The 24,869-nt window shown below is 33.7% G+C and overlaps 1 protein-coding gene across 2 annotated transcripts in view; it reads right to left on the bottom strand.

Moving 5' to 3' along the window:
• UBE3D (ubiquitin protein ligase E3D) overlaps positions 1 to 24,869 on the bottom strand; it is a 131,440-nt gene that overhangs the window by 83,537 nt on the left and 23,034 nt on the right. Inside the window, exons 5-9 of one of the 2 annotated variants that reach the window (XM_081044372.1) lie at positions 20,440 to 20,509; positions 13,426 to 13,495; positions 12,352 to 12,460; positions 8,546 to 8,709; positions 5,575 to 7,546 (exon numbers count right to left, since the gene is read on the bottom strand). In XM_081044372.1, coding sequence (XP_080900498.1) covers positions 7,399 to 7,546; positions 8,546 to 8,709; positions 12,352 to 12,460; positions 13,426 to 13,495; positions 20,440 to 20,509 — 561 coding nt within the window. In that variant the 3' untranslated portion in view covers positions 5,575 to 7,398. Of the gene's footprint in view, positions 1 to 5,574; positions 7,547 to 8,545; positions 8,710 to 12,351; positions 12,461 to 13,425; positions 13,496 to 20,439; positions 20,510 to 24,869 lie in introns of those variants that run through there. The other variant, XM_081044371.1, reaches the window with a different exon arrangement.

The following is a 24,869-nucleotide window of genomic DNA, read 5'->3' as shown; positions in this document are numbered from 1 at the left end:
CTATGATTCCATTTTTATGAAGTATCTAAAATTATCAATGTTATGAACTTAGTGTGTCCCTTCAAAATTCATATGCCAAATATGAGTGGAGGTAGGGTTCTAACCCCCAGTATGACTGTATTTGAAGATAGGGCCCTTAAGGAAGTACTTACGTTAAATGAGGTCACAAGAATGGAACACTAATCTGGTAAGACTGCTGTCCTTATCAGAAGAAAAAGAGACACAAGATCTCTCTCTCTCTCTCTCTCTCTCTGTCTCTCTGTCTCTCTCTCTCTCTCCATGAGCAAAGAGAAGAAGCCATGTGAAGTCACAGCAAGAAGGTAGCTGTCTACAAGCGAGGAAGAGAGGCCTTACTAGAAACCAATCCTGACAGCACCTTGATCTTGGACTTCTAGCCTCCAGAATTGTGAGAAAACAAATTTCTGTTAATGTTTAAACTATCTAGTCTGTGGTATTTTTTTATGGTAGATCTAGAAGACTAATATAGTCAGATTTACAAAAACAAAAAAAATAGAATAGTGGTTAAGAGGGTCTGGGGAAAGGGGGGAAAAGTAGAGTCGTGTTTAATGACTATAGAGTTCCAGATTTGCAAAACGAAAACATTCTGGAAATCTCTTTACAACAATATAAATATACTTAAAATCACTGAAATGTAGACTTAAAACTGGTTAAGATGGTAAATTTTGTTTATGTGTTTTTTAGCACAATAAAAATATAAACAGAATTTCAAATTTTCTGCTGAAATAAAGGAATAAAAAGATAACGAAATACTTCACAAATAAAAACAACCGCTAATACTATTTGAGGCATATGAAATGTATATGGATGTGGTTTATATTTGTTTTTATTTCATTAGGAAAAGCAATAATGATGACTATCTTAAGGCAAAAATAACACTTCTATTTTAGAAGCAGTGTTTACCAATATATAACCAACAGAGAGAAACGTAGTCAGTTTACAAAATTTGATCTCTAAATTCCATTAAAAGTAGGGGTGAATGTAACATATCATATCATCAACATTTCCTCCCTTGATATTTTGCAAGAAAATGCTATAAATAGAACATAGAATAGTTCTTTTCAGTTCAAATTCTTCAGATTCCTAAATTGGATATCTTTTGAAAAAGGTGGGAAGAACAACCAGCAATACTAGGACTCATGTAACTGGCAAAATGAAGAGAAATCAATTTAGCTTAAAAAGAAACAAACAAACAAACAAAAAACCCCACTTATTTACACTTAATGATTACATTCCCCTAAGTTTTTTTCTCTTAAAAATATGAGAACAAAGGACTTGATATCTATGAAATTCTTCATCATTTAATAAAAAGAAATCTATTCTTCATGTTTTCTAATAGAAAAAGAGAGACATGTAATAATAAACATGCATATTTTATTACTGTATTTATTCTAACAAAGTTAATGTATAACATGTCCCAATGAAATTTCTCTTATTTGCTGGCCTAAAAACAATTTCAAGAAAATTGTGGGCTATGACACCCAGAGGGAAAAGGTAGACACAGTTTGATTTTAGGAGGTAATCGAGAACAGGATTTATCCACTTCAGCATTATTGGCAATTTGGGCTGGATAATTTTTTGTTGTAGGGGCTTTCGGATCCATTTACGATGTTTAAGAGCATTCCTGGCTCTACCTACTAGATGCCAGTAACCCTCCCGTCAAACCGTGCCAAGTTGTGACAACCAAAAATGTCTCCAGACATTGCCAATGTCTCTAAGGGGAAAACGCCCCCCCCCCGAGAATATGGGGCCACAGGCAAATTGATGAATTAGCAGAATTAAACTGCACAAGTTAGAGTCCAAAGCTAAAAAGTGAGTATTTAGTATCTAAACTCTGATATGCAAACTAAAGAATGTGAGTTGTAGGATATTTGTGGGCAAAAGGAGGGGGATTAAAAACACACACACACACACACACACACACACAAACACTTCAGAATGTTAAAAGACATGTGTTGTGTGTCTATTACTAGAAAGAAAGAACATTCTAAAAATATTACCTGCCACTTTTTTTGTGTGTGCTCAAGGAAATAAAACTAGAGTTACATTTGCTATTTTCCTCTTTTGGACTGCCATCTGGTAATCCATACTTCCACTAGAAAAAAAATTCTAGCCAATTGGACTAAAATAGTTAATGCACCACCTCATGTGCCAAAATTCTGCCAGGGAGTTTATCGTTTGGTTTACTCAGCCATGCCCAAAAAGAACGAAACCAACTAATGTCCTTAAAAGACAAAAGTAAATAATTCACAGGATACTTGCACAATTTGGTGAAATTCTCTTCCTACATTTGGCGGACACATAAGCAGCAGGAAAAGCACAACAAAAAGTAGTTATATAAAATGGGCACGCTGAAGTAATCAAACTCATTTATTGGACATCAACTCATTCCCAAGACATATGGAGTTAAAAAAAAGATCACTAATCAAATAGAGCAAAATACAACCTACAATAGTCATCATATTTCCGATGTCATTAGGGATTTGTTAGAAATGAATGAAACACTGGGAGAGGTGCATTGATCCTTGTACTACCCCTCAAGAAAGGCAGTGTAAGGATTCTTCACAATAACGAATGCAAGGTTCACCATCATAGCTGAATCTACTACCAATTCCTTTTTCTTAATACCCAAAACTTGTCAAAAGACAGACTGACACATCTAGTCTGGATATATCCTTTGAGTTCTCTTTCACTAATCCATAAAAGCAGGCTATGGTAACGAAAACCTAAAGTTCCCAACAGATGAACAGTAATTATTAAATACAAACATAAGCCGGAAACCATGTACCATTCATTTAACAAATGTCTTATTAAATGCAAACATAAAGTGTATTTTTTGAGTACTTCTGTAAAAATTCACGTAGATGTAGTAATGAGCGGACAGACAGGTCCTGGCTTACATGGAGTTTACATCCAAGTGTAGGAATTCTAGTGAAATCATCAAACATTTGGGAAAAGCAACACTACAAAGTACCAAAAACTCCTCTTTTTAAAAAGAAGAGTTAACACCCAGGAGAAAGAGTTAATAGAGAGAGGGAAAAAAAAGACTTTAACTATAATTATTATTCTCATAGATACTGAGAGAATATTGCAAGAATATTGTAAGACAAGAACAGATAGAAAGAACATAGAGAAATTTTGAATAAACATTTATATTTAGATATATCTGTATGAAATCTTGGAAAACCAAAGATAAAGAGAAAATCCGAAAAGCTTTCAGAAAGGTAAAATAGGTATAAATGATTTTCAGATATTCAATGATTGACTACAGTAGAAGTTTTAAAAAAACTATTAAAGAGCATACTTCTTCAATTCAAACGATGAAACAAAGAATATTGAGTGAAAAAATAAATTGCAAAAGACACATACAACAAAATATCACTTACAATTGTTTTTAAAAAATTAAGCAACCCATAAATATTATTATGGAAATAGACTTACACAATAAAAATACAAAAATATTTATAGTCATGATGCATGAATGTAAGAGGTAAGCAAGTGAGGTAGAGCTTTGACTTTATACATCTTTAAGAAGAAAAAACACCATTATCAGAATCACAAAAGATTTGTTTGCTGGCCTGCTCTTCCAGGTGCATGCCAGCAAACAAATCTTTTGTGATTCTGATAATGGTGTTTTTTCTTCTTAAAGATGTATAAAGTCAAAGGTTGTCCTGCTCTGGGGAGAGGGAGGAGCCTTTAGTCCACTCGGTGCTGGCTCGGGCCTGCCTTCCCTATCCTTGGTCTGGGCACTGATGTGTCTTGCACTTTAAACAACGTTTCTGGAACCTCTTCCTTCATTGGTATTTTTTGAGGCCCAAGAGGATCCCTGCTGTTTTCTGTTTTATGTATTTATACATGTATTTATACTTTGTCTAACAATAAAGAAAGAAGAAGCAAATCAGCTTCTGTGGGAAAAAAAAAAAAAAAAAAAAAAAAAAAGAATCACAAAAGATCTCAACACAGGGGCGATAGCATGTGAGGGAGGGAGCAAGACAAGAAATATGAAACCTTCTTAAGAGTCTTTTCTTGCTCTAGAAAAGAGTATGGATATTAATTAAATCTAGATATTGATAGTAAAAGAATAAGTTTAAGTATGTGTGTTAAGAATTTAAGGTTAACCACTAAAAATCATTTTGAAATAGGAATGTTTACTTCCAAATAATCAGAGGAAAGAATTGACACAGAGAGAAGGCAACCAATGTAAAAGATAGCAGACTAAGTTCAACTATATCAACAAATGAGAATTAATTAAATTAACTATTAAAATAGACTGTCACAGTGGAGTTTTAAAATATTCTAGCTACATGCACTTTACGAGGTATATGGTAACAAGACATAGACCTAAGATAAAATATCACATGACAGCTGAAAATAAAGAAACAGAAAAAGATATAACAAATCAACAATTAAAATAAATATAGAAATAAATATAGAAAATAAATATAGCAATATTAACATCAAGCAAATTAGAATTACAGGAAAACATCATCAAATGGAAGAACAGATAAATCTCTTATTGATAAAATATGTAATTAGTGAGTTTGTCATATCACAAATCTTAATGTACCTAGTAATATAGCTTCAAAATATATAATGTAAAAACTGATACCAAATATCAGAAGAAAACAACTTTTCCATAATCATAGTACGATATATAACACACCCTTCTCAAAAATCCACATCTCAAACAAATAAAAAAGATGAATATAAAGGTTTTAATAAACTGGACTACATAAATCTTAATATATAAAGGTATATACACACACATATACACGCACACTAGCAACAGAGAATATAACCAATGAACAGGTTAAGAGCTATGTATCAGAACACACACACACACATACACACACACACACACACACACACACACACAAAACCTCAACCAAGTCCCCAAGGCATCAAATAAGCTACATTGTCTGATCATGCCTCAGTAAAACACAAGGATAGTCAAGTGAACATTTCATTTAGACTGGCCTCAGATGGGCAAACATCTAAATGGCAGTTTGGGTGAGGGTGCAGGGAAATGGACATTTATAGAAACTTCAGGTGGGAATATAAATTTGTAATGCCTTTTTGCAAAACAATTTGATATTATCTATCAAAATTTTAAATATCATACTCTGACTCAACAATTCTACAACTAGAAATCCTTTTTACAAAAACAATACACATACTCACAAAACAAATGTACAATATATAATGCAATACTAATTACAGCAATAAAAAAGTAGCAACCCAAATATCTACCAATAGTAACATGGTTAAATTATTTATAGAACATCCATTTCATAAAATGCCAAATGCTGACATGGAAAAAATCTCCAAGACAGCTTTTTTTTTTTAGGTGTAAAAAATATACATGTATCATTCAAATTACGTTAAAATGCAAGATAATAGAAAAGGAGTGGAAGAGTACACGACATACTTTTTACTTCTGGAGTGGAGAATGATGGAGAACTTCCATATTTTACTTTATGTGTGTCTCTACTGTTTGAATATTTTATGATTTATACTGCTTGCATAATTCAAAAAAGAAAAGACAAGCAATTATTTAAAAAATTTCTTATTTACTTCCCAGAAAAAGACTGGGATCTTTCTGTTCTTAGTACAAATTTGATCGAACACATTTAAGAGTACAGGACAAGTATAAACTTCCAATCTGTTCAAATAAGAACACTTTGTGTTTCCTATGCCCGGAATGCTCTTCCCTCTGATATGGCTCCCTCCCTCACTTCCCTCAAGTTTTCCAATTAAGTATCATCTTATCTGAGAAATCTTCCTTAATTTTTCTATATAAAATGACCATCTCCTACACCCATCCTACCATTCTCCAGCTACCTCACCTAGAGTAATTTAACACCTGTGTCTTAGTGTCCTTATCTGGAATTGGGGGTGATAACAGTACCTACCCCACAAGGGTATTATTAGGCTTAAATTAGCTAGAAGCCCGTAGATGAGTGCTGGGCTCACAGTAAGAGCCACATTAGGCTTTGATTTTTTTGCCTGTTTTGTTTATGATCTGCCTTCCCCCTATTAGAATGACAGCCCCAAGAGGCAGGGACTACCGTATATCCCCAAAAATAAGACCTGGTATTATATTAATTTTTGCTCCAAAAGATGCATTAGGGCTTTTCAGGGCATGTCTTATTTTTTCATGTGCAACAATCTACATTTATTCATGTACAACAATCTACATTTATTTATTTATTCATGTACAAAAATCTACATTTATTCAAATACAGTCATGTCATCTTCTTCTGGAACATCATAACTCTCCAGACCCCAAATTCCGGCTTGAATTTCTTGCAACCCCATTTCCTGTAGAACCATTGGCCCCAATCTCTCATGTCCAGCAACAGAGCTCTCCTTAAATGAGCTCTTCTTGTCCATGCAGCCTACTCGTAGTGCATTGGCAGCACAGCTGTCAGTGATTTTATCCCATGAATTCTTCACCCGAGTCACGACCTCTTGCAGGCTAGGCTTCACAAAGTTTCCATGCTGATTTCTCTCTATTCTATTTTCAATGTAGTCATCAATTTCCATGTTCAAATAGTCATTGAATGGCTTGTTTATTGCAATATCAAGAGTCTGGAGATAAGCAGTCATTCCTACAGGAATCATTATTTGATTTATTCTTCTCTCTGTAAGGAAGTTCCTCATGTCTTTAGCGCGGTGAGTTCTGTCTGAATCCCAGACTAGCCTCTTTGGCCACGTCGCAAAACAAGTGGCAGCATTAAATCGACCCACTTCCTTAAAACTGCTTGTGTGCACCAGGCTTTTTTGGTTTCAATAACATAAATGCCTGAAACACTTTCAATCTTATCTTTCTTGCCCTGAGTGACGATTAGAGGTGGGGCTTTCTTTCCATCCAGACGAACTGCCAAAATACAGGTAACACATGCACTTTCGTAACCAATGGAGGGAATGTAGTAGATTGACGAGGCACCCCTCTGATCAATTATCATTTGAGATCTTTGGCCTATAAACACTGCAGTTTCATCCATAGCAATCATGTCGGCGAGTTGGCATTTAGAAAAGTTGTTGTCATCAACAAAGGACTTGAATGCAAGTGCACATTTAATAACTTCAGTATCTTCCAGCTTGAACAGTATTGTCAATCTTAGAGACAGTTCATATCGCTGAAGGAAGCCATCCAGCCAGTGTTGTGATGCTTTGAATTCTTCTGGGGATATTTCTAACTGTGGTGCCATTGCAAGGGCAAATGCTTGAATGTCAGCCCTGCAAACAACCAAAACCTTTGCTCTCCTGTCAGCAATCCATTCACAGATGATGTTTTCCAGCTCAGGAAATAATGGTTGCCAACCTGATCCACACTTGTGCTTTTTAGCATTTCCCTCGTCCACTTGTTGACTGAGGTTATCGTACTCTGCTCGCCATTTTCGGACCATTGGGAGATCCAACTTCTTTTCTTTGCAGAAAGCCGTAAGATTCTTGCCCCAGGAGTTCTCCACGATTCCTTTCTTGTACTCGACGGAATAGCTCTTTCTTTTTGCACTCATCTTGTCTGGGAGTCAAAACATTATTCCCTTTAAATCTACCATTAAATCAAGTGTTAAGTGAAGACTTACGAGACAGGAATAGCAACAAAAATGATGACAGTTAAGAATGATGATCCACACAAAAGCGACGAAAAATAACAGTCACCCAAATTCAGAAAACATTTCTGTACATCACATGAGTGTATTAAGTATATCCGTTATAACACACGACATATTGAATTATTAAGAGATTCATATTAGACACAACCACGTCCGTTTGTTATCAAGTGTGCACATAATTCATGCGTTGTGTCTGTTCTCCGATTGGTCATTTGGCAATAAGTCTCAAGTTCATCTATTTACATAGGGGTTTACCTCTCGTCCAAAGGCCAAGAGGTATACCACTTGGGTATTCACAAATACTCAATTATAATTTACATTATCATTTATTTTAAGCATTATTGTCAATAATATTATTTATTTATATTTAATTATATATTAATATTATTCTATAATTCAATATGTCTGTCACGTGTTACAATAGATGTACTAAATGCATCCATCTGGCTGACGATCTTAACTGGGGCTTATTTTGGGGGCAGGGCTTATGTTACGAGCATCCTGAAAAAAATCATGCTAGGGCTTATTTTCCAGTTAGGTCTTATTTTCGGGGAAATATGGTATGTTTTGTTTACTATTGTATCAGGAATGCCTCGAAAGTGCTTATCAGTGAATATTCATATTGTGGAAGCCTGACTTAGTACTGTAGCCATATGTACAGACAGCTGAGATTACAAAAAAAGACCAATTATTTTCAGTATAAGCAAGCTTTCTGCACATTAGCATGACTCATCTGTCATAATTCAATCTATTTTGAAAGCATAACATTTAGCAGTATGACTCCTAGAAGCTTCAAGAATGGAAGTGGTACATACAGTACCATTTAGTTCATTAATTTCTTAACACCAACAAGGCAACAGAAACTAAAACATAATGTGGAATGAGAAAACAGAAGCACAACTTACTTTTTATTCCTGCTTGTGAGGCATGGCTGGTAGAGGACCTTGACAGCATTCCAAGCAGAACTGGAATCCGCCTTCGATGTGTCTTCCAATAGGGGAAACTTTGCGATACTTTTGGAATTTCCCAAAGATTCAATCACCAAACTGTCTGAGTTTAAAAGCCATAGCTAGAGATATGGAGAGAAAAATCCAAATATAAGGATATCACCATCCTATCCATATCTCATACCACCTCTCAAAAAAACACAAAAAACAAACAATTAAAAAAAAACCTATAAAAATACCAGAAAAAAAAAAAGAGAAGTATGCATGTAACTTTGAAGGACGGTAAGTCTATCAAAGCATAGCTTTGGTACATTAAACAATATGATAAAGTTTTAAAAAATGAAAATAAGACAACCAACTAGGAGAAATATTTGATACATATATAACAGTTATTATCGATAATATATAGCACTCCTAGAAATCATAAGGGGAAACAAAAACCAACCTAACAGAAATACAGGCAAAGAATATGAATAGAATTAACACAAGAAATAAATGATAAAAATATAAAAATGTTAATATAACTAATAATGACAAAATACAAAATTTGAGTGCCACCCTTTTTTAGCATGAATCGTACCTAGAGATTATCCCACCTTGAGACAGGATATCTTAGGGTCATTTGGACGTTTGTGCCTCAGGGTCAAATCATTTGCAGTGGGCTGACCATAGCATGGTGGGGGAGAGTGAAGGATAAGAAATTCTCTGCTCAAGGCAGCATCTGTCAGGTTAGGACAAGTCTCTGGAGAAGGGTGCAGCTGTGAGCCATCAGCAGCCAAGACACTCAGCGCGGGAAATGGATGCACTGACCAAGGAAAAGGGATCTGAGTGGGGCCCCATGAATGTCCACTCTAAGGGACAAATCAGTCCAAGATTTTTGGAGGGTAACCATTACCAGAGTTTAAAATACACAAATTCTAATGCTATATTAGAATAGAAAGGTCCGTTTGTAAAGAAGTACTAAGATTCATGTACAAAGATGATTTATAGTTCAGCATTGTCTTTAACAGCCGTACAATGGAATTATAGTCATTAAAGTTTGATGTATACTTGCACTAACAAGAAACAATCCTCATGATATACTCTTTTGTGAAGTAAGCATGTTCAAGAGAAGTGCGAATCACATGATAGTTTTTTAATAAATACATACCTGTGGGTATATGTACATATAGTTATACCGTTTCCCCGAAAATAAGACCTAGCCAGACGATCAGCTCTAACGCGTCTTTTGGAGCAAAAGTTAATATAAGTCCCGGCCTTGTTTTACTATAAGACTGGATTTTATATTTTAAAAAAAAGTGTATATATAGATGTGCATGTGTGTGTGTGTGTATATATATACTATAGTATATATATATCTATATATATGTGTATATACATATATACATATATATAGATATAATACATATCTATATATATATACTTATTTTACTATAAGACTATTTTACTATAAGACTGGGTCTTATGTAATATAAGACCGGGTCTCATATTAATTTTTGCTCGAAGAGACGCATTAGAGCTGATTGTCTGGCTAGGTGTTGTTTTCGGAGAAACACGGTATATAGATAGAAAAAAATATTGAAGTACACATATCAGATTGTTTATGTTTACCTTCAAATATTACGATATAACAGGACAAGAGAGAGGACAAGATGGGGGAACTACCACTTCTTCATATATTCTTCATGTTGTCTGAATGTGTTTCAAGAATGCATTACTTTTATAAAAAAGAAAATTTAAAAAAATTTATATTAGCAGTCGGTTTAAAAAGTTCCTACTGATTTTTCACTTGAAAACCTTGCAATAAAAAAATTGAAACCCATAGATGATTGTATACAGAAGTTGTGGTATATATACACAATGAAATACTATCCAGCCATAAGAAAAGATGAAATAGTACCATTTACGACAACATGGATGGATCTTGAGATTATTATGCTGAGCAAAATAAGTTAGACAGAAAAAAATCAAGAACCATATGATTTCACTGATATGTCATATATAAAACTGAAAACAACAAAAGAACAAGACAAACAAATGAAGAAACAAAATCTCATAGACACATATACTAGTTTAGGGGAAGGGAACTGGTAGATGAGGGTAAAAGGGATCAAATATATGGTAATGAAAGGATAACTGACTCTGGGTAGTGAACATACAATGTGATATATAGATGATGTGTTACAGAATTGTATACTTGATGTCTATGTAACGTTATTAACGATTGTCACCCCAATAAACTTCAATTTAAAAAAATTAAAACTAATTTCAGACTATGAGGTGTATTTAGTATCAACTTCAGTCAAAAAATATTTTAGCTTTTGATAGAAATTAACTGGAATTACAGAAGCATGGGGTTGCCATAATGGATAGGCAGCTACAAAGCCACACCTAATAACAACCTTAATCTCCTCCTTTCTTTTAGCTATCTTGTTTCTCTATTACCTTTTGAATTCTTTGATGGCATTTTTGCTCTATCCTGAGTACTTGAAACAGTGCCTTTCAAATAAAAATGTGTTCAATATATGTTGACTCGTGAATAAAACAGGTAAGAGGCAGAGAAGAGACTTGGGCCCTGATTCTTAGATTTTGCATAAATGTCCAAAATTCTTTTCTGCAGCACCTTCTTTTAAATGGAAACAGTGTAACATTAGATGCTTCTGATACATGTGGGGGATGAGTCTGCTTATCACAAGAGCCTCTTCTCCCAAACTTGGCTCTACTTCTCAAACATCAAAGTGTTGACACAAGGATTTCAAACAGATACCTGCCCTCCCATGTTCACTGGAACATTATTTACAAAAACCAAGACGTACAACCAACCTGAATCTCCATCAACAGATGAATAAAGAAAATGTGGCACATATATACAATGAAATAATATCTCAAAAGAGAAGGAAATCTTGTAATATGTGACAACATGGATAAACTTTGAGGACATTACACTAACTGAAACATGCCAGAAACAGAAAGACACATACTGCATAGATTCCACTTATGTGAGGAATCTCAAATAGTCTAACTCATAGAAGTAGACAATAGAATGGTGGTTGCCAGGGGCTGGAGGGAGGGAGAAATGAGGAGTTGCTAATCAAAGGGTATAAAGTTTCAGTTGGGCAAAATGAATATGTTCTGGACATCTGCTGTACAACTTTGTGCCTATAATTAACAATATATTATGCGCTTAAAAATCTGTGAAGAAGGTAGTTCTCATATTAAGTGTTCTTACCACAAAACAAATACACAAACAAAAAGAAATATGCATAAAAGTATCAAATAGGAAAAAAAAAACACGTGAGAGACAGAACTGTGCTATACTAACCAAGAAAAGCCATTAAAAACTGTGAGTGAAAAACTTTCTTTTGGGGTGTGAGCTTCTAAAGAACAGGAATCAGGTTTTATTTCTATTTCCCTAATGCTAAGCATATGGAGGCACTGGATCATTTGTTATTAAGTAAAGGGAGTTTGATTTGTGAATTAAACCTGATATTACAAATTCAATTTTTTGACTATCACTTTACTTATTTTTTAATTTTATTAAGTTTGTTGGGATGATACTGGTTAATAAAATTACAGAGGTTTTAAGTGTACAATTCTATAATACATCATCTGTATATTGCATTGTATATTCACCACCCAAAGTCAAATTTTTGATCAATTATTTTCTAGACCTGAGAATTAGGAAAAAAGAATGACAAAAACTAAAGAATTTCAGAGACTCTGGATTACTAGACTACAAAAAGCGAGGTGAAATAATTTCTTACCAAGACATATGCTTTACCATCGTGACCTTGAATACTGAATCTAAAAGTGCTTCTAGCAGAGGAGAGTTCCACCAGACACTGGGCGATAACGCTCTGTACAAACTGAGACCTGTTTGAACAGAAATCAATTTTCACAATGTGCCTCTCATAATAACTCTAACGGGCAAGATGAGCCAAGAATACTTACAGGGTAACTAAAACGCAGAGGCATGTGCATGCTAGACTTTTCTATATGCTGCCCATTCCCTCACAATCTGTGCTAATGCAATCAATATATTTTAATGTAATTGTGTTTGCTCTAGTCTTCTTATATCCTACTCTCCAATCCTTAATACATTTTCCACCCTACACCTAACTATTTTCTGTTACTGAATAAAAAAATACCACGCTAGACAAGTCAAGTCAATATTCCATTTGTACTTTAGCACATTAAACAGTGAATAGCTAAGTTAAAAAAGGTGAGAAATCTCCTCCCAAACATTAGACAGTATTGTCTACAATATTTTCCATTTGGATCCTATCAAAGTGTCAGGTCTGAGATACATAAAAAAATTCTTTATTGGAGTATAAAGTTCAAGGTTATATTCAGATTGCCATAATTTTTAGACATCAATAAATGAACTGAAATAAAGACATACTATAGCTAACTTTTGTTTGCAAACTAAAAAGATTCAAAGAAAAGAAACACTAATGGATTTAGTGGTTAAGAACCATTTTTTTTAAAACACAGGAGTCATGTGAAAACTGACCCATGTTTCAAATTTTAAATAAGTCAAATTAAAACCAGGAATAATTGTTTAAAAACCCAGTGATAATTAGGTATAAGACCTTGAATATCTGGAACATAGAAAGCACAAAAACCTTTCAGAGTTAGATTTATATGAGCACATTTGTCTATATCGTTATATAAGCAAACCATAAACAAATCCTCAAGTCGTTTACATGTGTAGTTTGGTTCAACTAACCTTTCCAGATAAAGAGAAGTATAAATAAAAACAAATTCCCAAATAACTAACTGTACCTATCTTTCCCTATATTTGAAATTACAGAATAAACTTAATGTGCTATTTGTACCTTGGTATGACGGGAAAATTTCTCTCAGATGGCTGAATCATTATCTCTGTCATATAAAACTTAATGGTTTCTAGAAACAAAAAATAAGAAAATTATAAACCTCCCCAATACACTAACATTCAGTAAAACTTTGTAAAAAATGACCTAGTTTAAGAAGACAAAGCATTGATGATTACAAGGAGACAGTCCTGAGACTTTAGGCAGCTTGATGTGATGTCAGAAGAGCATGCCCGAAGTGAATCCAGTGCAGCAAGACTCTGATAACACGCATGGAAGGTGATAAAAATTAGTCACATCACAGCCATAGATCACTTATCTAGAAATTAATCATTTGGTTTCCTCATTTCTATAGAGTAGCCACAAATCTAGAAGTCACTGAAAAAAGGCTTTTTAATCATAGCATCTCAAAGCCCTTGCACAGATGCTGTGAACCTCACATTAGTATTTACCCAGAATTTCACTGAGTCTATAAATGTATAATTCCCAGCAAATGTGGCTATCTGATTATTTAGTTTACAAAGAAATTTAGATAGTAAACTAAATAATAGAAATAAATATAAATGCAATCAACTTGGGTTTTCACAAAATTCACAAAAAATGTGTGCTCTCACTAATAATGGAGGAAATGCAAACTTAAACGAGGTTTTTTTTAGAATCAAATAAATAAAATAATTTTAATAAGATGCAGCTCTGATGAAGACATGGAGAAATGGATACACATTCACATACTGCAGTCAAGAGTTGAAAGTGACAATAGATTTCTGAAAAACTACTTGGCAAAGTCCTTAAAAATGTGTATATATTTTGACACCATAAACACCTAAGAATGTATCTCAAAGAAATACTTATAGATATCTGCAGAAATTTATCTAAAGATGCTCATAAAAATATTAATAGAAAAATACTGAAAACAAATTAAATATCTAAAAACTGAAGATGGCTGGGTTAAACAATTATACATTTAGGGAAGAGAATTCTAGGTGTTCATTGAAATACTGTACAAAATAATTTTTAATTGTTTTAATAAAATGGAAGGTTGTTCCTAATATTTTCTGAAAATGTTCTCAATTGCTCAATATAACCCAGAGAAAAAGGCAAAAAAATAAAATCGACAGTTTAGCAGATTATTATATATCTAGATGAATTCACGATGATGAATTTATCTATTTCTCCTTAATCAATTTTCCTTTTGCTATTTTGAAGTCATGTTATTAGATGCAGAATTGAACCATTTAACATTATGAAGCATCTCTTTTTTGTCAGCTGCTGTTAAAATACAATTTAATTTCATAATTTTATTCCTACAGGTATTATTATTGTTTTACACAGTTAATATTCATTTAGTGTCACCTATATATACTTACCCTTTTTTTACCAATCCTTCTTGAACTTATACCTTCTATCTGGGATCATTTTCTTCTACCTGATAGTGATATACAGGTAGAATTTATTTTACTAACAAGAAACCATTAGAGGAGGATTATCTCAGGTTTTATTTTTTTGGTCAGAAAATATATTTATCTTTGTCTTGATTCTTGCATACCAGGACATTTTCACCTGAGATAAAATTCTACCTAGGTTAACCTTTGTGCACACTGACAATTTATTCCATTGTCTTTAAAAAACTGCTGTTCCAAAGATCTGTCACTTTTCTTTGGTTGCTTTTAAGGTTTTTCTCTTTGTTTTTTATTTTTCTGCAGTATCACTCTGATATGTCTAGCTATAGATTTCTTTTTATTTATCTTACTTGAGCCTCATTCAATTAGAATTCACTGGACTTCCTGAATTGTTGTTCTTCATCAGTTTTGTAAAATTCTCAGCAATTATCTCTTCAAATATTGCCTATGCTCCATTCCATTTCTCTTTTCCTTCCAGAAGTCTGATTAAACATGCATTAGATCTTCTCAGTGCGTTTTGTGTCTTTTATTCTCTCTTCTATATTTTTTGCCTTCTTGTCTCTCTGTGCTGGATTACAGATTGTTCTTCTTACCTAGCTTTTGTTCATTAATTCTTTTCTCCAAGTTGTACATAGTATGCTGTTAAACTACCAAGTTTTAAATTTCAATTATAATACATTTTTTAGAAATTCTATTGTGAATCTTTCCCAAATATGCTTACTGTTAGTTTCCTTTAATTTTCAATATATTCAAACTTGTCCTTTGTACTGTTAAATACAGTAAGCATAATTGTTTTACAGTTTACATCTGATAATTCCAATAACAGAAGTCTGTTTCTATTCTTTGCTGTTTGGGTTGTTGGAAGTTCTTGTCAGTGAAAATCTAGTTCACTTGTTTGCTTATTTATCTTTGGTTATATGGTGAACACTGCACTTGACAAATTATTTTTGGGAATCACATGAATTTTACAATGAAGTATTTTCCTTCAGAGGTGATTTGCTTTTGATATTGCCAAGCACACGGTGTTAGATCTATCACAAGGCAGATTAACCAAGTTCAAGACTTGAAGTTCCCTAAAGACCCAAAGGATTGATACCTGTCTATAACTACACGGGGCTGGTCCACTTCTGATTCACTGTGAGGGTATGGTCCTTTAGGGGCTCGTCTCATTGTGCAGACAGTCACCTACTAGGTTCCCATCTTGTATAGCCTTTGATTTCTATTCTTACTCATCAAATCAATCTAAATAAAGGTTATGTTTTTAGAGAATTAGAAAATCATACTTTTTATGCTAACCTCTTTTGAGTTTGCTTTTGTGGTAACTTACCCACATATTTTCCATTTATCTTGCTCTTCATTCCTTCTGTGGATTACATTTATCATTTGATATCTCCCGCTTTGGCTTGAAGAATTTTCTTTACCATTGTGTGCAGAGAAGGTTTGCTAATAATGCATTCTTTCCATCTATTCATACGAAAATATCTTTATTTTGCCTTGATTTTTGAAGGATAGTTTTGCTGGATATAGAATTATTAGTTGACAGGTGTTCCTCCCAAACCATTCAAGATTTTGAATGTTTCATTTTAGTGTCTTCTGGCTTCATTATTTCTATAATAAGTCAGTTTAATTGTATCATGAAATGCCCATATATGATGTTTTTTCTCTTGCTACTTTCAAGATTATTTTCACCTTGGGTTTTTATCAGTTTGTCTAAAATGTGCCTACATACATAGAAATGTATTCTTTGTGTTTATCCTACTTGAGTTTCATTGCAATTTTTGGATTTGAAAGTTAATATTTTTCACCAAATTTGCCAAGATTTCAGCCATTTTTCTCTATGTATTTTTTCCCCTGACCCTTTCTTTTTCTCCTCATTTTCTGAGACTCCAATTATACATAAATTGAAACACAATATTGTCCCACATATCTCTGAGGTTCGGTTCATTTTTCTTCAGACTTTTTTTTCTGTTTTTGGATTGGTTATTTTTCACTAATCTATCTTCAAGTTCAATGATTTTCTTCCTTCTGTCATCTCAAATATGAGGTTTAGCTAATCTAGTGAATTCTTCTTTAGTTACTATACTTTTCAGCTCTATAATTATCAATTGGTGCTTTCTTTGAAGTTTCCAATTTATTGAGATTTGCTATTAGTTCACTCAAGAGGTTTTTAAAAATTCTTTGCCATATTTATAATAGCTGTTCAACATCTCTGTCTGCTAAATCTAGTATTTGTGCTTACTCAGCACCTATTCATTGAGTTCTGTTTTTCCCTTGAAAATGAATTGCTCTTTTCTGTCTCTTTGCATGTCTAATAATTTCTAGATGGAAGGACATATTACATGCCGCAATTCTGAGTTTTATTTTGTTCTCTTAAGGGTTGTCCGTTTAGATTTAGTAATCAATGAACTAGCCTGGACTCAAACTGTGAAATGTCTTTCCACAGTGTGTAGCCACTAATGGTTCTGCTCAGTTTTATTTTGTTTAGCCTGGCTCCCTAGTGAGTATTTACTATACCTGCATAGGTTAGTTGTCATCAAATCTGGGGAGAAATTCTGCTCAAACACCTCAAGCCAGTAAGGCTTCCACTTTCTGTTGCCCATATTGTGTGTGGACTGAGGAATGCAATCTCAGGCATGGCAAATCCACATGTTTCCCCAAGCTTTCAATTCTTATTGGACTCTCTGGCATCTCCTGTGTGCATGTATATTTTAGCAGAAAGCCAAGGTTGTGTGAAGAGTTTTCATCTCAGCCCTTCCATGGCCCTTTTGCTCCCCAAATTTTTCTCTTTAATTTCTAGTTTCTCTTTTGTCTGTCATAAACCAAATCTACCACCTATAGACAATAAACCTGTGGATTTTTTCCTGTCCAAGTTCAGGTGGGGAAAATGGCAATGCCCCCGTGCAAGAAGGTAAAAAAATTGCCATTCTAACCCAATGCAGTAGCAGCTTCTCATAACTAAACCCTTCTCAAATCATTGCTTCATTTTGATCTTCCAGTTGTTTTCTTAAGAATTTTTTGAACTTGTACAGTCTTATACTTGTTTTCTACAAAATGGAATTGTCTAGTTTCTTTATGCTACTATTTTTGGAAATGATGCCCAACTAATTTACTTTTAGAGTAGATGTAAAAATAGCTCTCTTACATCACCCCCCACACACTCACATATTGACCTCCTAATATACTTATGTATAAAATCATAAAGATTTTTGGTTAATTCAATATTTAGTGTTTATATACTGTGACTGTAATGATATCATGTTTCCTTTCTTGTTCAACTTTCTGTTTTCCCGCAGTGCAGAGCTACTTTCTTTTCATGTATTTAGCTTTCCAAGCACTTTTAGCTAATTCTTCCCATATGATAAAGTGACTTATCTCAAGATTATCTGTTACATGTAGTCAAACAAATAAAAGATTTTATCAGTTTCACCTTACAACCGAAAACATTTTTACTGCAATCTTCTCTCCTCTGGATCCAATCTAGGCTGTTATTCTCTAGGCCTGCCACACATCTGTCACCTGAGACTTCCCTGTCTTGCTCTCCTATGTTGAATAATTTGTTTTCCAAATCGCATATTTTCTCTTTTGAGTTTAAATCCCTAGTTTTGGTGATAAATTCCCTATGGTAGATTCCTAAGTTAAATATACCTTTGAGATCTATATTTTGAAACCTTGCTATTTCCAGGAAATTTATGAAAGTATTGCTTCACTGTCTTCAGCTTTCAAAACCGTTGTTAAGAAGTTCCTTAATTTTATCTTCTAGTCCTTTGATTCGCTTTTTAAGTCATTACATCTTTACTTCTCATAACTAAACATTCTCTGAATTATGGAGGCATTATTATTTCATTTCTCCAAGGACATTTATTATGCTTTTTAAAGATTTTCTTCTATTGTATACATAATTTGTTTCTTCTCAGTGCTTTTACTCTGCTTACTTGATTATTTATTTGCTTTTGTCTCTTTCATGTTGGAGGTTTCCTTAACTATTTGTTGGTTCTCAGCAATCCATTCACATTTAAGTGTAAGGTAAAGGAGGAAGCTTTTGGGTGTAGGTACAAGGCTTGATGACCGTAGGATGGCTGAATATAAGCTGAATTTTTGTTGAATTATAAATCAATGTCTTTTCTCTAGTTAGTACTCTTCCATTATTCCAAGAAAGGGTTCTCTAATCTCCTCCCTTGAGAAAATAAACAAGTTGTAAGTGGAGGAGAACACTCAGGAGTCTTAGAGCTCCATGTATAAACTTCGAATTAATCTCCTGCTTCTATCTGGCCCTTTGTCTCAGACTGCCCTCCCTGTTATCTGCTGCCTCCAAATTCTGACCAGTTCTGGGGTTCGACAGTGAGTATGGACTCACTTCTCATCTGAATGATCTTCTGAAGACACCTAGGCTGCAGCACCCCAAATACAAGTGTGTTCCCACACATCTGTCAGCTTTACAGGTTTCAAAAGAAGTTTGCTCACACCTCTTGTTTACATCATTGTTGTCTCCTCTCCATTTCTCTTTGTCTCTGTGGATGTACATCTTGTTTTATTCCTTAATTAACATTTTGACTGGGCTTCAGGGAAGAATGAAAAGAATCTAAAACAAATCAATTCACCCTTACTTAACTTAGACAGGCTTCTAAGTTGTTGCTTAAGAGGCTTGCTTTTATTTTCCAAAAGTAACATTTACTACTACTACTCATTCTTCCTTTTCTGTTCACTCTGAGCAAGTAACTACTTACAAGATTTTGATGATTTAAAATATAAACAACCCCATCCACCTTCCCTTAAGTATAATAGCTTCATTTAAATCTTCTAATTATATTAAAAACAATTATTCATCACCCACAAAGTTAATACAGCATGTTGTAGCTCTCTAGATATTTTTAAACTCTATTTTTAAATAGTGATGAATTTTAATTATCAAGATTTGCATTATATTTTGGAGTGGTATAACATAGACTTTCTATAAAATATAAGTAACATTACTGGGGAAAAGAACAAGGAACAGAGTACAAAACTCAGAATGTGTTTTCTTCCATTTCAATAGGTTTTCTCCCACTACCAGCCCCAAAATACAGCCCTGGGGAAGAGGGCAGCCAAGAAAAACAACTTCTTTATTATCTCTGGCAACCAACTCTCCTGTTCAAGGAGTTGTATTAAAAAAAATCTCCAATCTTCTTTAAGACAGACCCAAGTACAAACTTTATACTATTGTTTTAAATCTACAAACAGGATATGAAATATTAAAAAAGAACCAATGTGGTGAACACACAATGGGATTTATAGGTGATGTAATACAGAACTGTACACCTGAAATTATGTAATTTCATTAACAATTGTCACCCAAATAAATTTTAAAAATAAATAAATAAATAAATAAATAAATAAATAAATAAATAAAAAGAACCAATGTCTTAATGCTCACAACTCAATACTATGTACTTACAAAGGTCAAAATACACAAAGTTCTTATCACATTGAATGATATGTTAATTGATTTCGATTTTAAAAAGTATCAAGTCTACAACATATATTAATCATCTTTCATCTATATTTCCTATAAAATCTCCATCTCTTTTTTTTTTTTAACAAAAAGGCAATCATTTTAGATTTTTTATTATCAAATTCTTACCTGATGACATGTTCTCTCCCAACATTACTTTGCAACGCTTACAAATTACTTTGGTATTTGCCTTTGGTTTCTGTAGAACACAAAAATGTCATTTAAATGTCATTCGGCTTTCCTTAAAAGGAATATATAATTTTAACATAGTCTCTAGGGTATATATTGAACTTTACATTTTATTTTGCCCTCTCCTAAATACTGGGAATACATTTAGCTTGTATGCATAATTCACATGCAGAGATAATTTTTTTCAAGTCTAAAGACAGAATAATGAACAGATTGATTTTTCCAAACCTAGCCACTTCTTGATAATCTAAATGTTGCCAAATAATTTAAACAAGAAGCACCTAACATTTCTAAAAAGCATCCAAATATTCTAATCATTTGGAATTGGCAGATGGTCGGCAACAAAAGCAGAGAAGGTAGGTGAGTTGCCCTAACTCATGTGTCTAGAGAACAGAAGAATTAGAACTTGAACTCATATTATTTTGATTTCTAGTCCAGTTTAACGTATGTAAAAGTAATCTATAATTCGTAATCATCCATTAGAAGTTAAAAATATCTAACCCATTCATATAATTTTATTTTTCCATTTAAAACATGCATTGTAATGGGAAAGATGAATAGTGTTCTGGGACAAATTCCTGAAACATTCTTAAACTTCAAAAATTCAAATTCATCATTTGGGATACGTATTAAAACATCTAGCATTCACTTCATCATTAAGCAAACAAAAAATGCTCTGAGATACAGAGAACAGAGACTGTTTACCAGAAGTGGGGTTGGGGGAGAGGAGGTGCAAAAATGGGTGAAGGGAGTCAAAAGGGACAAACTTTCAGTTATAAAATAAATAAATCACGGGGATGTAATGTACAGCATGGCAACCACAGTTAACTATACTATATTGTACATTTGAAAGTTGCTAAGTGAGTAAATCTTAAAAGTTCTCATCACAAGAAAAACAAGTTTGTAATTAGGTAATGTGACAGATGTGAACTAGACATCTTGCAATATGTACAAATATCGAATCATTTTGTTGTACATCTGAAAGTAATATATGTAATGTTATATGTCAATTATACCTCAATAAAAACTGTTTTTCTGATTTGCAGTTTGTTGTAAGAGGTTGTTATAAGCAACAGCACAGTAGTTAAGAGCCCAGCATCTGGGGCGAGATTTCCTAAGTTCAAATCCCAATTCTGTTGTTTACTAGACTTGTGACCTAGGGCAAGTTAATTACCTTGTTTTGGTTTCCACATCTGTGAAATGGAGTTAATAGTAGTGTTTAACTCATAGAACTGTGTATTAGCATTTAGAAAGGAGTATTACAAAGCACCGTCCTAGGTACATGGTAACTGCTAGGTGGACATTACATAACTATAATACACTTTTGGCACATAACATTCAAAAAATGGTCAAAAAACCCACACTTTCTAACAATGGAACCAACTGTTTGCCTTTTACTGGACAGCCACTGTGCATTAAGAATCCAAAAAAGAATGCTCTTTTCAATCCATAGTAATACTTTGTTAAAGCCATATAGTATTTCTCTCACCCAGATATACTGCAACATGGCAGAGGTCATATAAAAGTGGGCAGGGAGAAGAAAGTTCTGCAATTCTGGCCACTTAAAGTCATCTCTCTTGGGAAACCTCAGAATATAGTGCTGGTCTAAGTGAGGACATACAGTGACTTTCTGATGTGGGGTAACATATGTATTAATCTAAGGAATAAATCTTAACAGACTAGCATAAGGGAGTACAATGATATTTCCCATGACATAAATAATTATTTCCTGAAAAATTGTATAGGAAGCACATTTAAAATGAGTCCCATGGATGCACTGCTGGTAACTGATAGAGCTGATATTTATATTCAGGTTCCTCAGATGCTAAAGCTTATGCTTATGAGCACTATGCCAAGTGTTTTCCAAACCAATTCATGGAGTCAATTCAATGGATTACAGCCTGAATTACTTTTTAATGAAATACAATAGAATAGAAAACATCACAGTGCTTTAAACATAGGATAAGAACTACTTCAAGAAACTTTTACTTCAGATGTGTTTATATATGTATGTGTTTATTATCAAATCTTGATGTAAAAAAAATGTATTTTTTGCTTTAGTTAGAGGTTAATAAAGTCAAAAGCCACAGACATGGAAACCAAGGCAAGTGCCAATTTTTTCAGGTCCAAGCAAGGTTACAGGAAAAAGACAGCTCAGAAACCAGGTATGCTCAGAAACCAGCTGTTAAGTTTGACATTTTGGCAGTTTCATGCTTTCTTAGAGTAAAATCTCTCTGTATGGCTCCAACTTGGTATTAAAGACACTTTAAAGGATCCTGTTTTGTACAAGTCAGATCATCCTCATTAAACCTTACCAAAAACTAAGTGCTTTACCAAAAACGAATACAGGGTATTGAAGTAGCAGTGCTTGAGAAGAAGGGATTTTTCTATTCAAAGCATAAAATTTTTCATCAGGTACACTGTTATGCATTTCATTTATTTATAGCATATTTCACTTTGTCTTTCAATGAAGCAGGAAAAGTGGTTTATGTTGGTTTGTTTTTAAAATAAGATTCTACCTTCTCAAGACATAGGTAATCAAGATTTTAAAATCTGATCAATAAAAAGCAAATTACCTCAACAAACCAAATGTGTGGATTTTGATTCACCAAACTGACAGTAGAACATACTTTTAATACAGTTGGTAAATTCTATATATGGCCTGGATAGTATCAAGTAATAACTGTTAATTTTGTCAGGTGTAAAAATGACACTGTGGTTATTAAGTAAAAAAGAAAAACCCATATAGAGATGAAATGACATAATGTCTGGGATTTGCTTTAAAGCACTTTACACATACAAAAATAATAATAATAATTAAAAGGAGAGATGAAGCATAGTTTATAAATCAAGATAATTGGTATCCTGAGGTTCATAATTCTATTTTTTTTACATTTGTGACTGTTTACAAAGGCCAACACATTATTCTAAGAAAATAAAAAAAGATATCCTTATGGACTTAATAAAACAAATTACTCAAATCAATAAATTACTGCTAAGTACCCAGGAAAGGAAAATAAAACGATAAAGGTGGTTGTTATACTTACCAGTTATAATCAAAGTTCAATTTCGTTGTCTTTAAAAAGTAGTTTGAAGTCCTAAGTGTGGCTATACTTCCTAAGTCTAGAATAATTTTATGAATCTTATATAAGGTAGAGGTGCCATCCATCCTTACCATTCCATTATAAGATATAAAGTTTTTATTAGGTTGATAGACACGAAATATAGCACAAGAGACAACAAAAGCAAAACAGGAAATCTTCAGCAGATATCTTTTGAAAACTAAAGGTATATACTACTGCCACAAATAACATACTGTAGACGCTAAAGGGGATATTGAAGGAAAAAAATAAGTGTTGGACTTTATTTATGCTGTTTTTAAAATCAGATCTTTTTAATCAAAATATTATAACACTTTTCATTTTGTTGAAAGAGAAACTCTGCTTTGTAATGCATTTTCCTCGAGCTATGCTTAAAGGAAAGAATAAAGCAAGTTGTGCAATGAAACAGCATAACAGCGTGAGCACTCTACAGAGCAAACATCAAAGAAAGACATTGTTGTGAACTAATTAAATCAATATATCTGAGAGATGGCACTGCTGCTCAGAGAGGTGGATTAGCCTCCTGTCCTCGTTTTTATTTTCCTTTGTGTTGTTTCAATTTCTAAGGACCCTTTATATTGTCTTCCCAAAAAAAATGTTTCCCAAGAGATGCCATTAGGATGCTGTGTCACCATTTGACATTTCAAAACCTGGCTAGATGACTAGACTGGATGATGTGAGCAATAGGTTTTCAATAGAACGGAACAGCCTTGTTCCCACAGGAACCCTGAGAGAACTGTTTAAGCAGTCCCTCTGAATTTATGTTACTATTTTGGTCATAGGCATACTCTTTCAACTGCTGCAATAAGCAATTGAAGTGAAATTTCCATCTAGGCTAACTTGAAAACAATCTTGTCAACAGCAGCATGTCATGATAGTAATTTCCCAGTCTTCTTGATACTAAAAACTGTAGTGTATGAATATGAAGGGTCTTCCTTTAACACACAGGACAGTTGTTCACAAGAGAAATTCTTAAGTGGCACCCTATAACTGATAAAGACAAACATGAAGAATATATTTTGATTTGCAGTGCAGAGTTTATCTGAAAAGGGAAACTCATAGTTTCTCTTAATCTTTCTCCACTCCTGTCATGCAGGGTCTCTGGTCCTGCTCCCCACACAAGAACGCAGGATATGGTGAGGCCAAAAAGGAACAACAACGGAGCCATGGATAGGGGAGTCATACCACTATAGTCTCGCTGGTGGCTGGTCGAGACACAAAAGCAAAAATCCGCCAGTACCTCAACAGGGGGTCTTCCTGTACCCCAGT

The sequence above is a fragment of the Rhinolophus hipposideros genome (genome assembly GCF_964194185.1).
Source record: "Rhinolophus hipposideros genome assembly, chromosome: 3".
NCBI classification, from domain to species: domain Eukaryota; kingdom Metazoa; phylum Chordata; class Mammalia; order Chiroptera; family Rhinolophidae; genus Rhinolophus; species Rhinolophus hipposideros.
The sequence above is the reverse complement of the archived record's forward strand: the minus strand, read 5'-3'. Positions and strand labels throughout refer to the sequence as shown.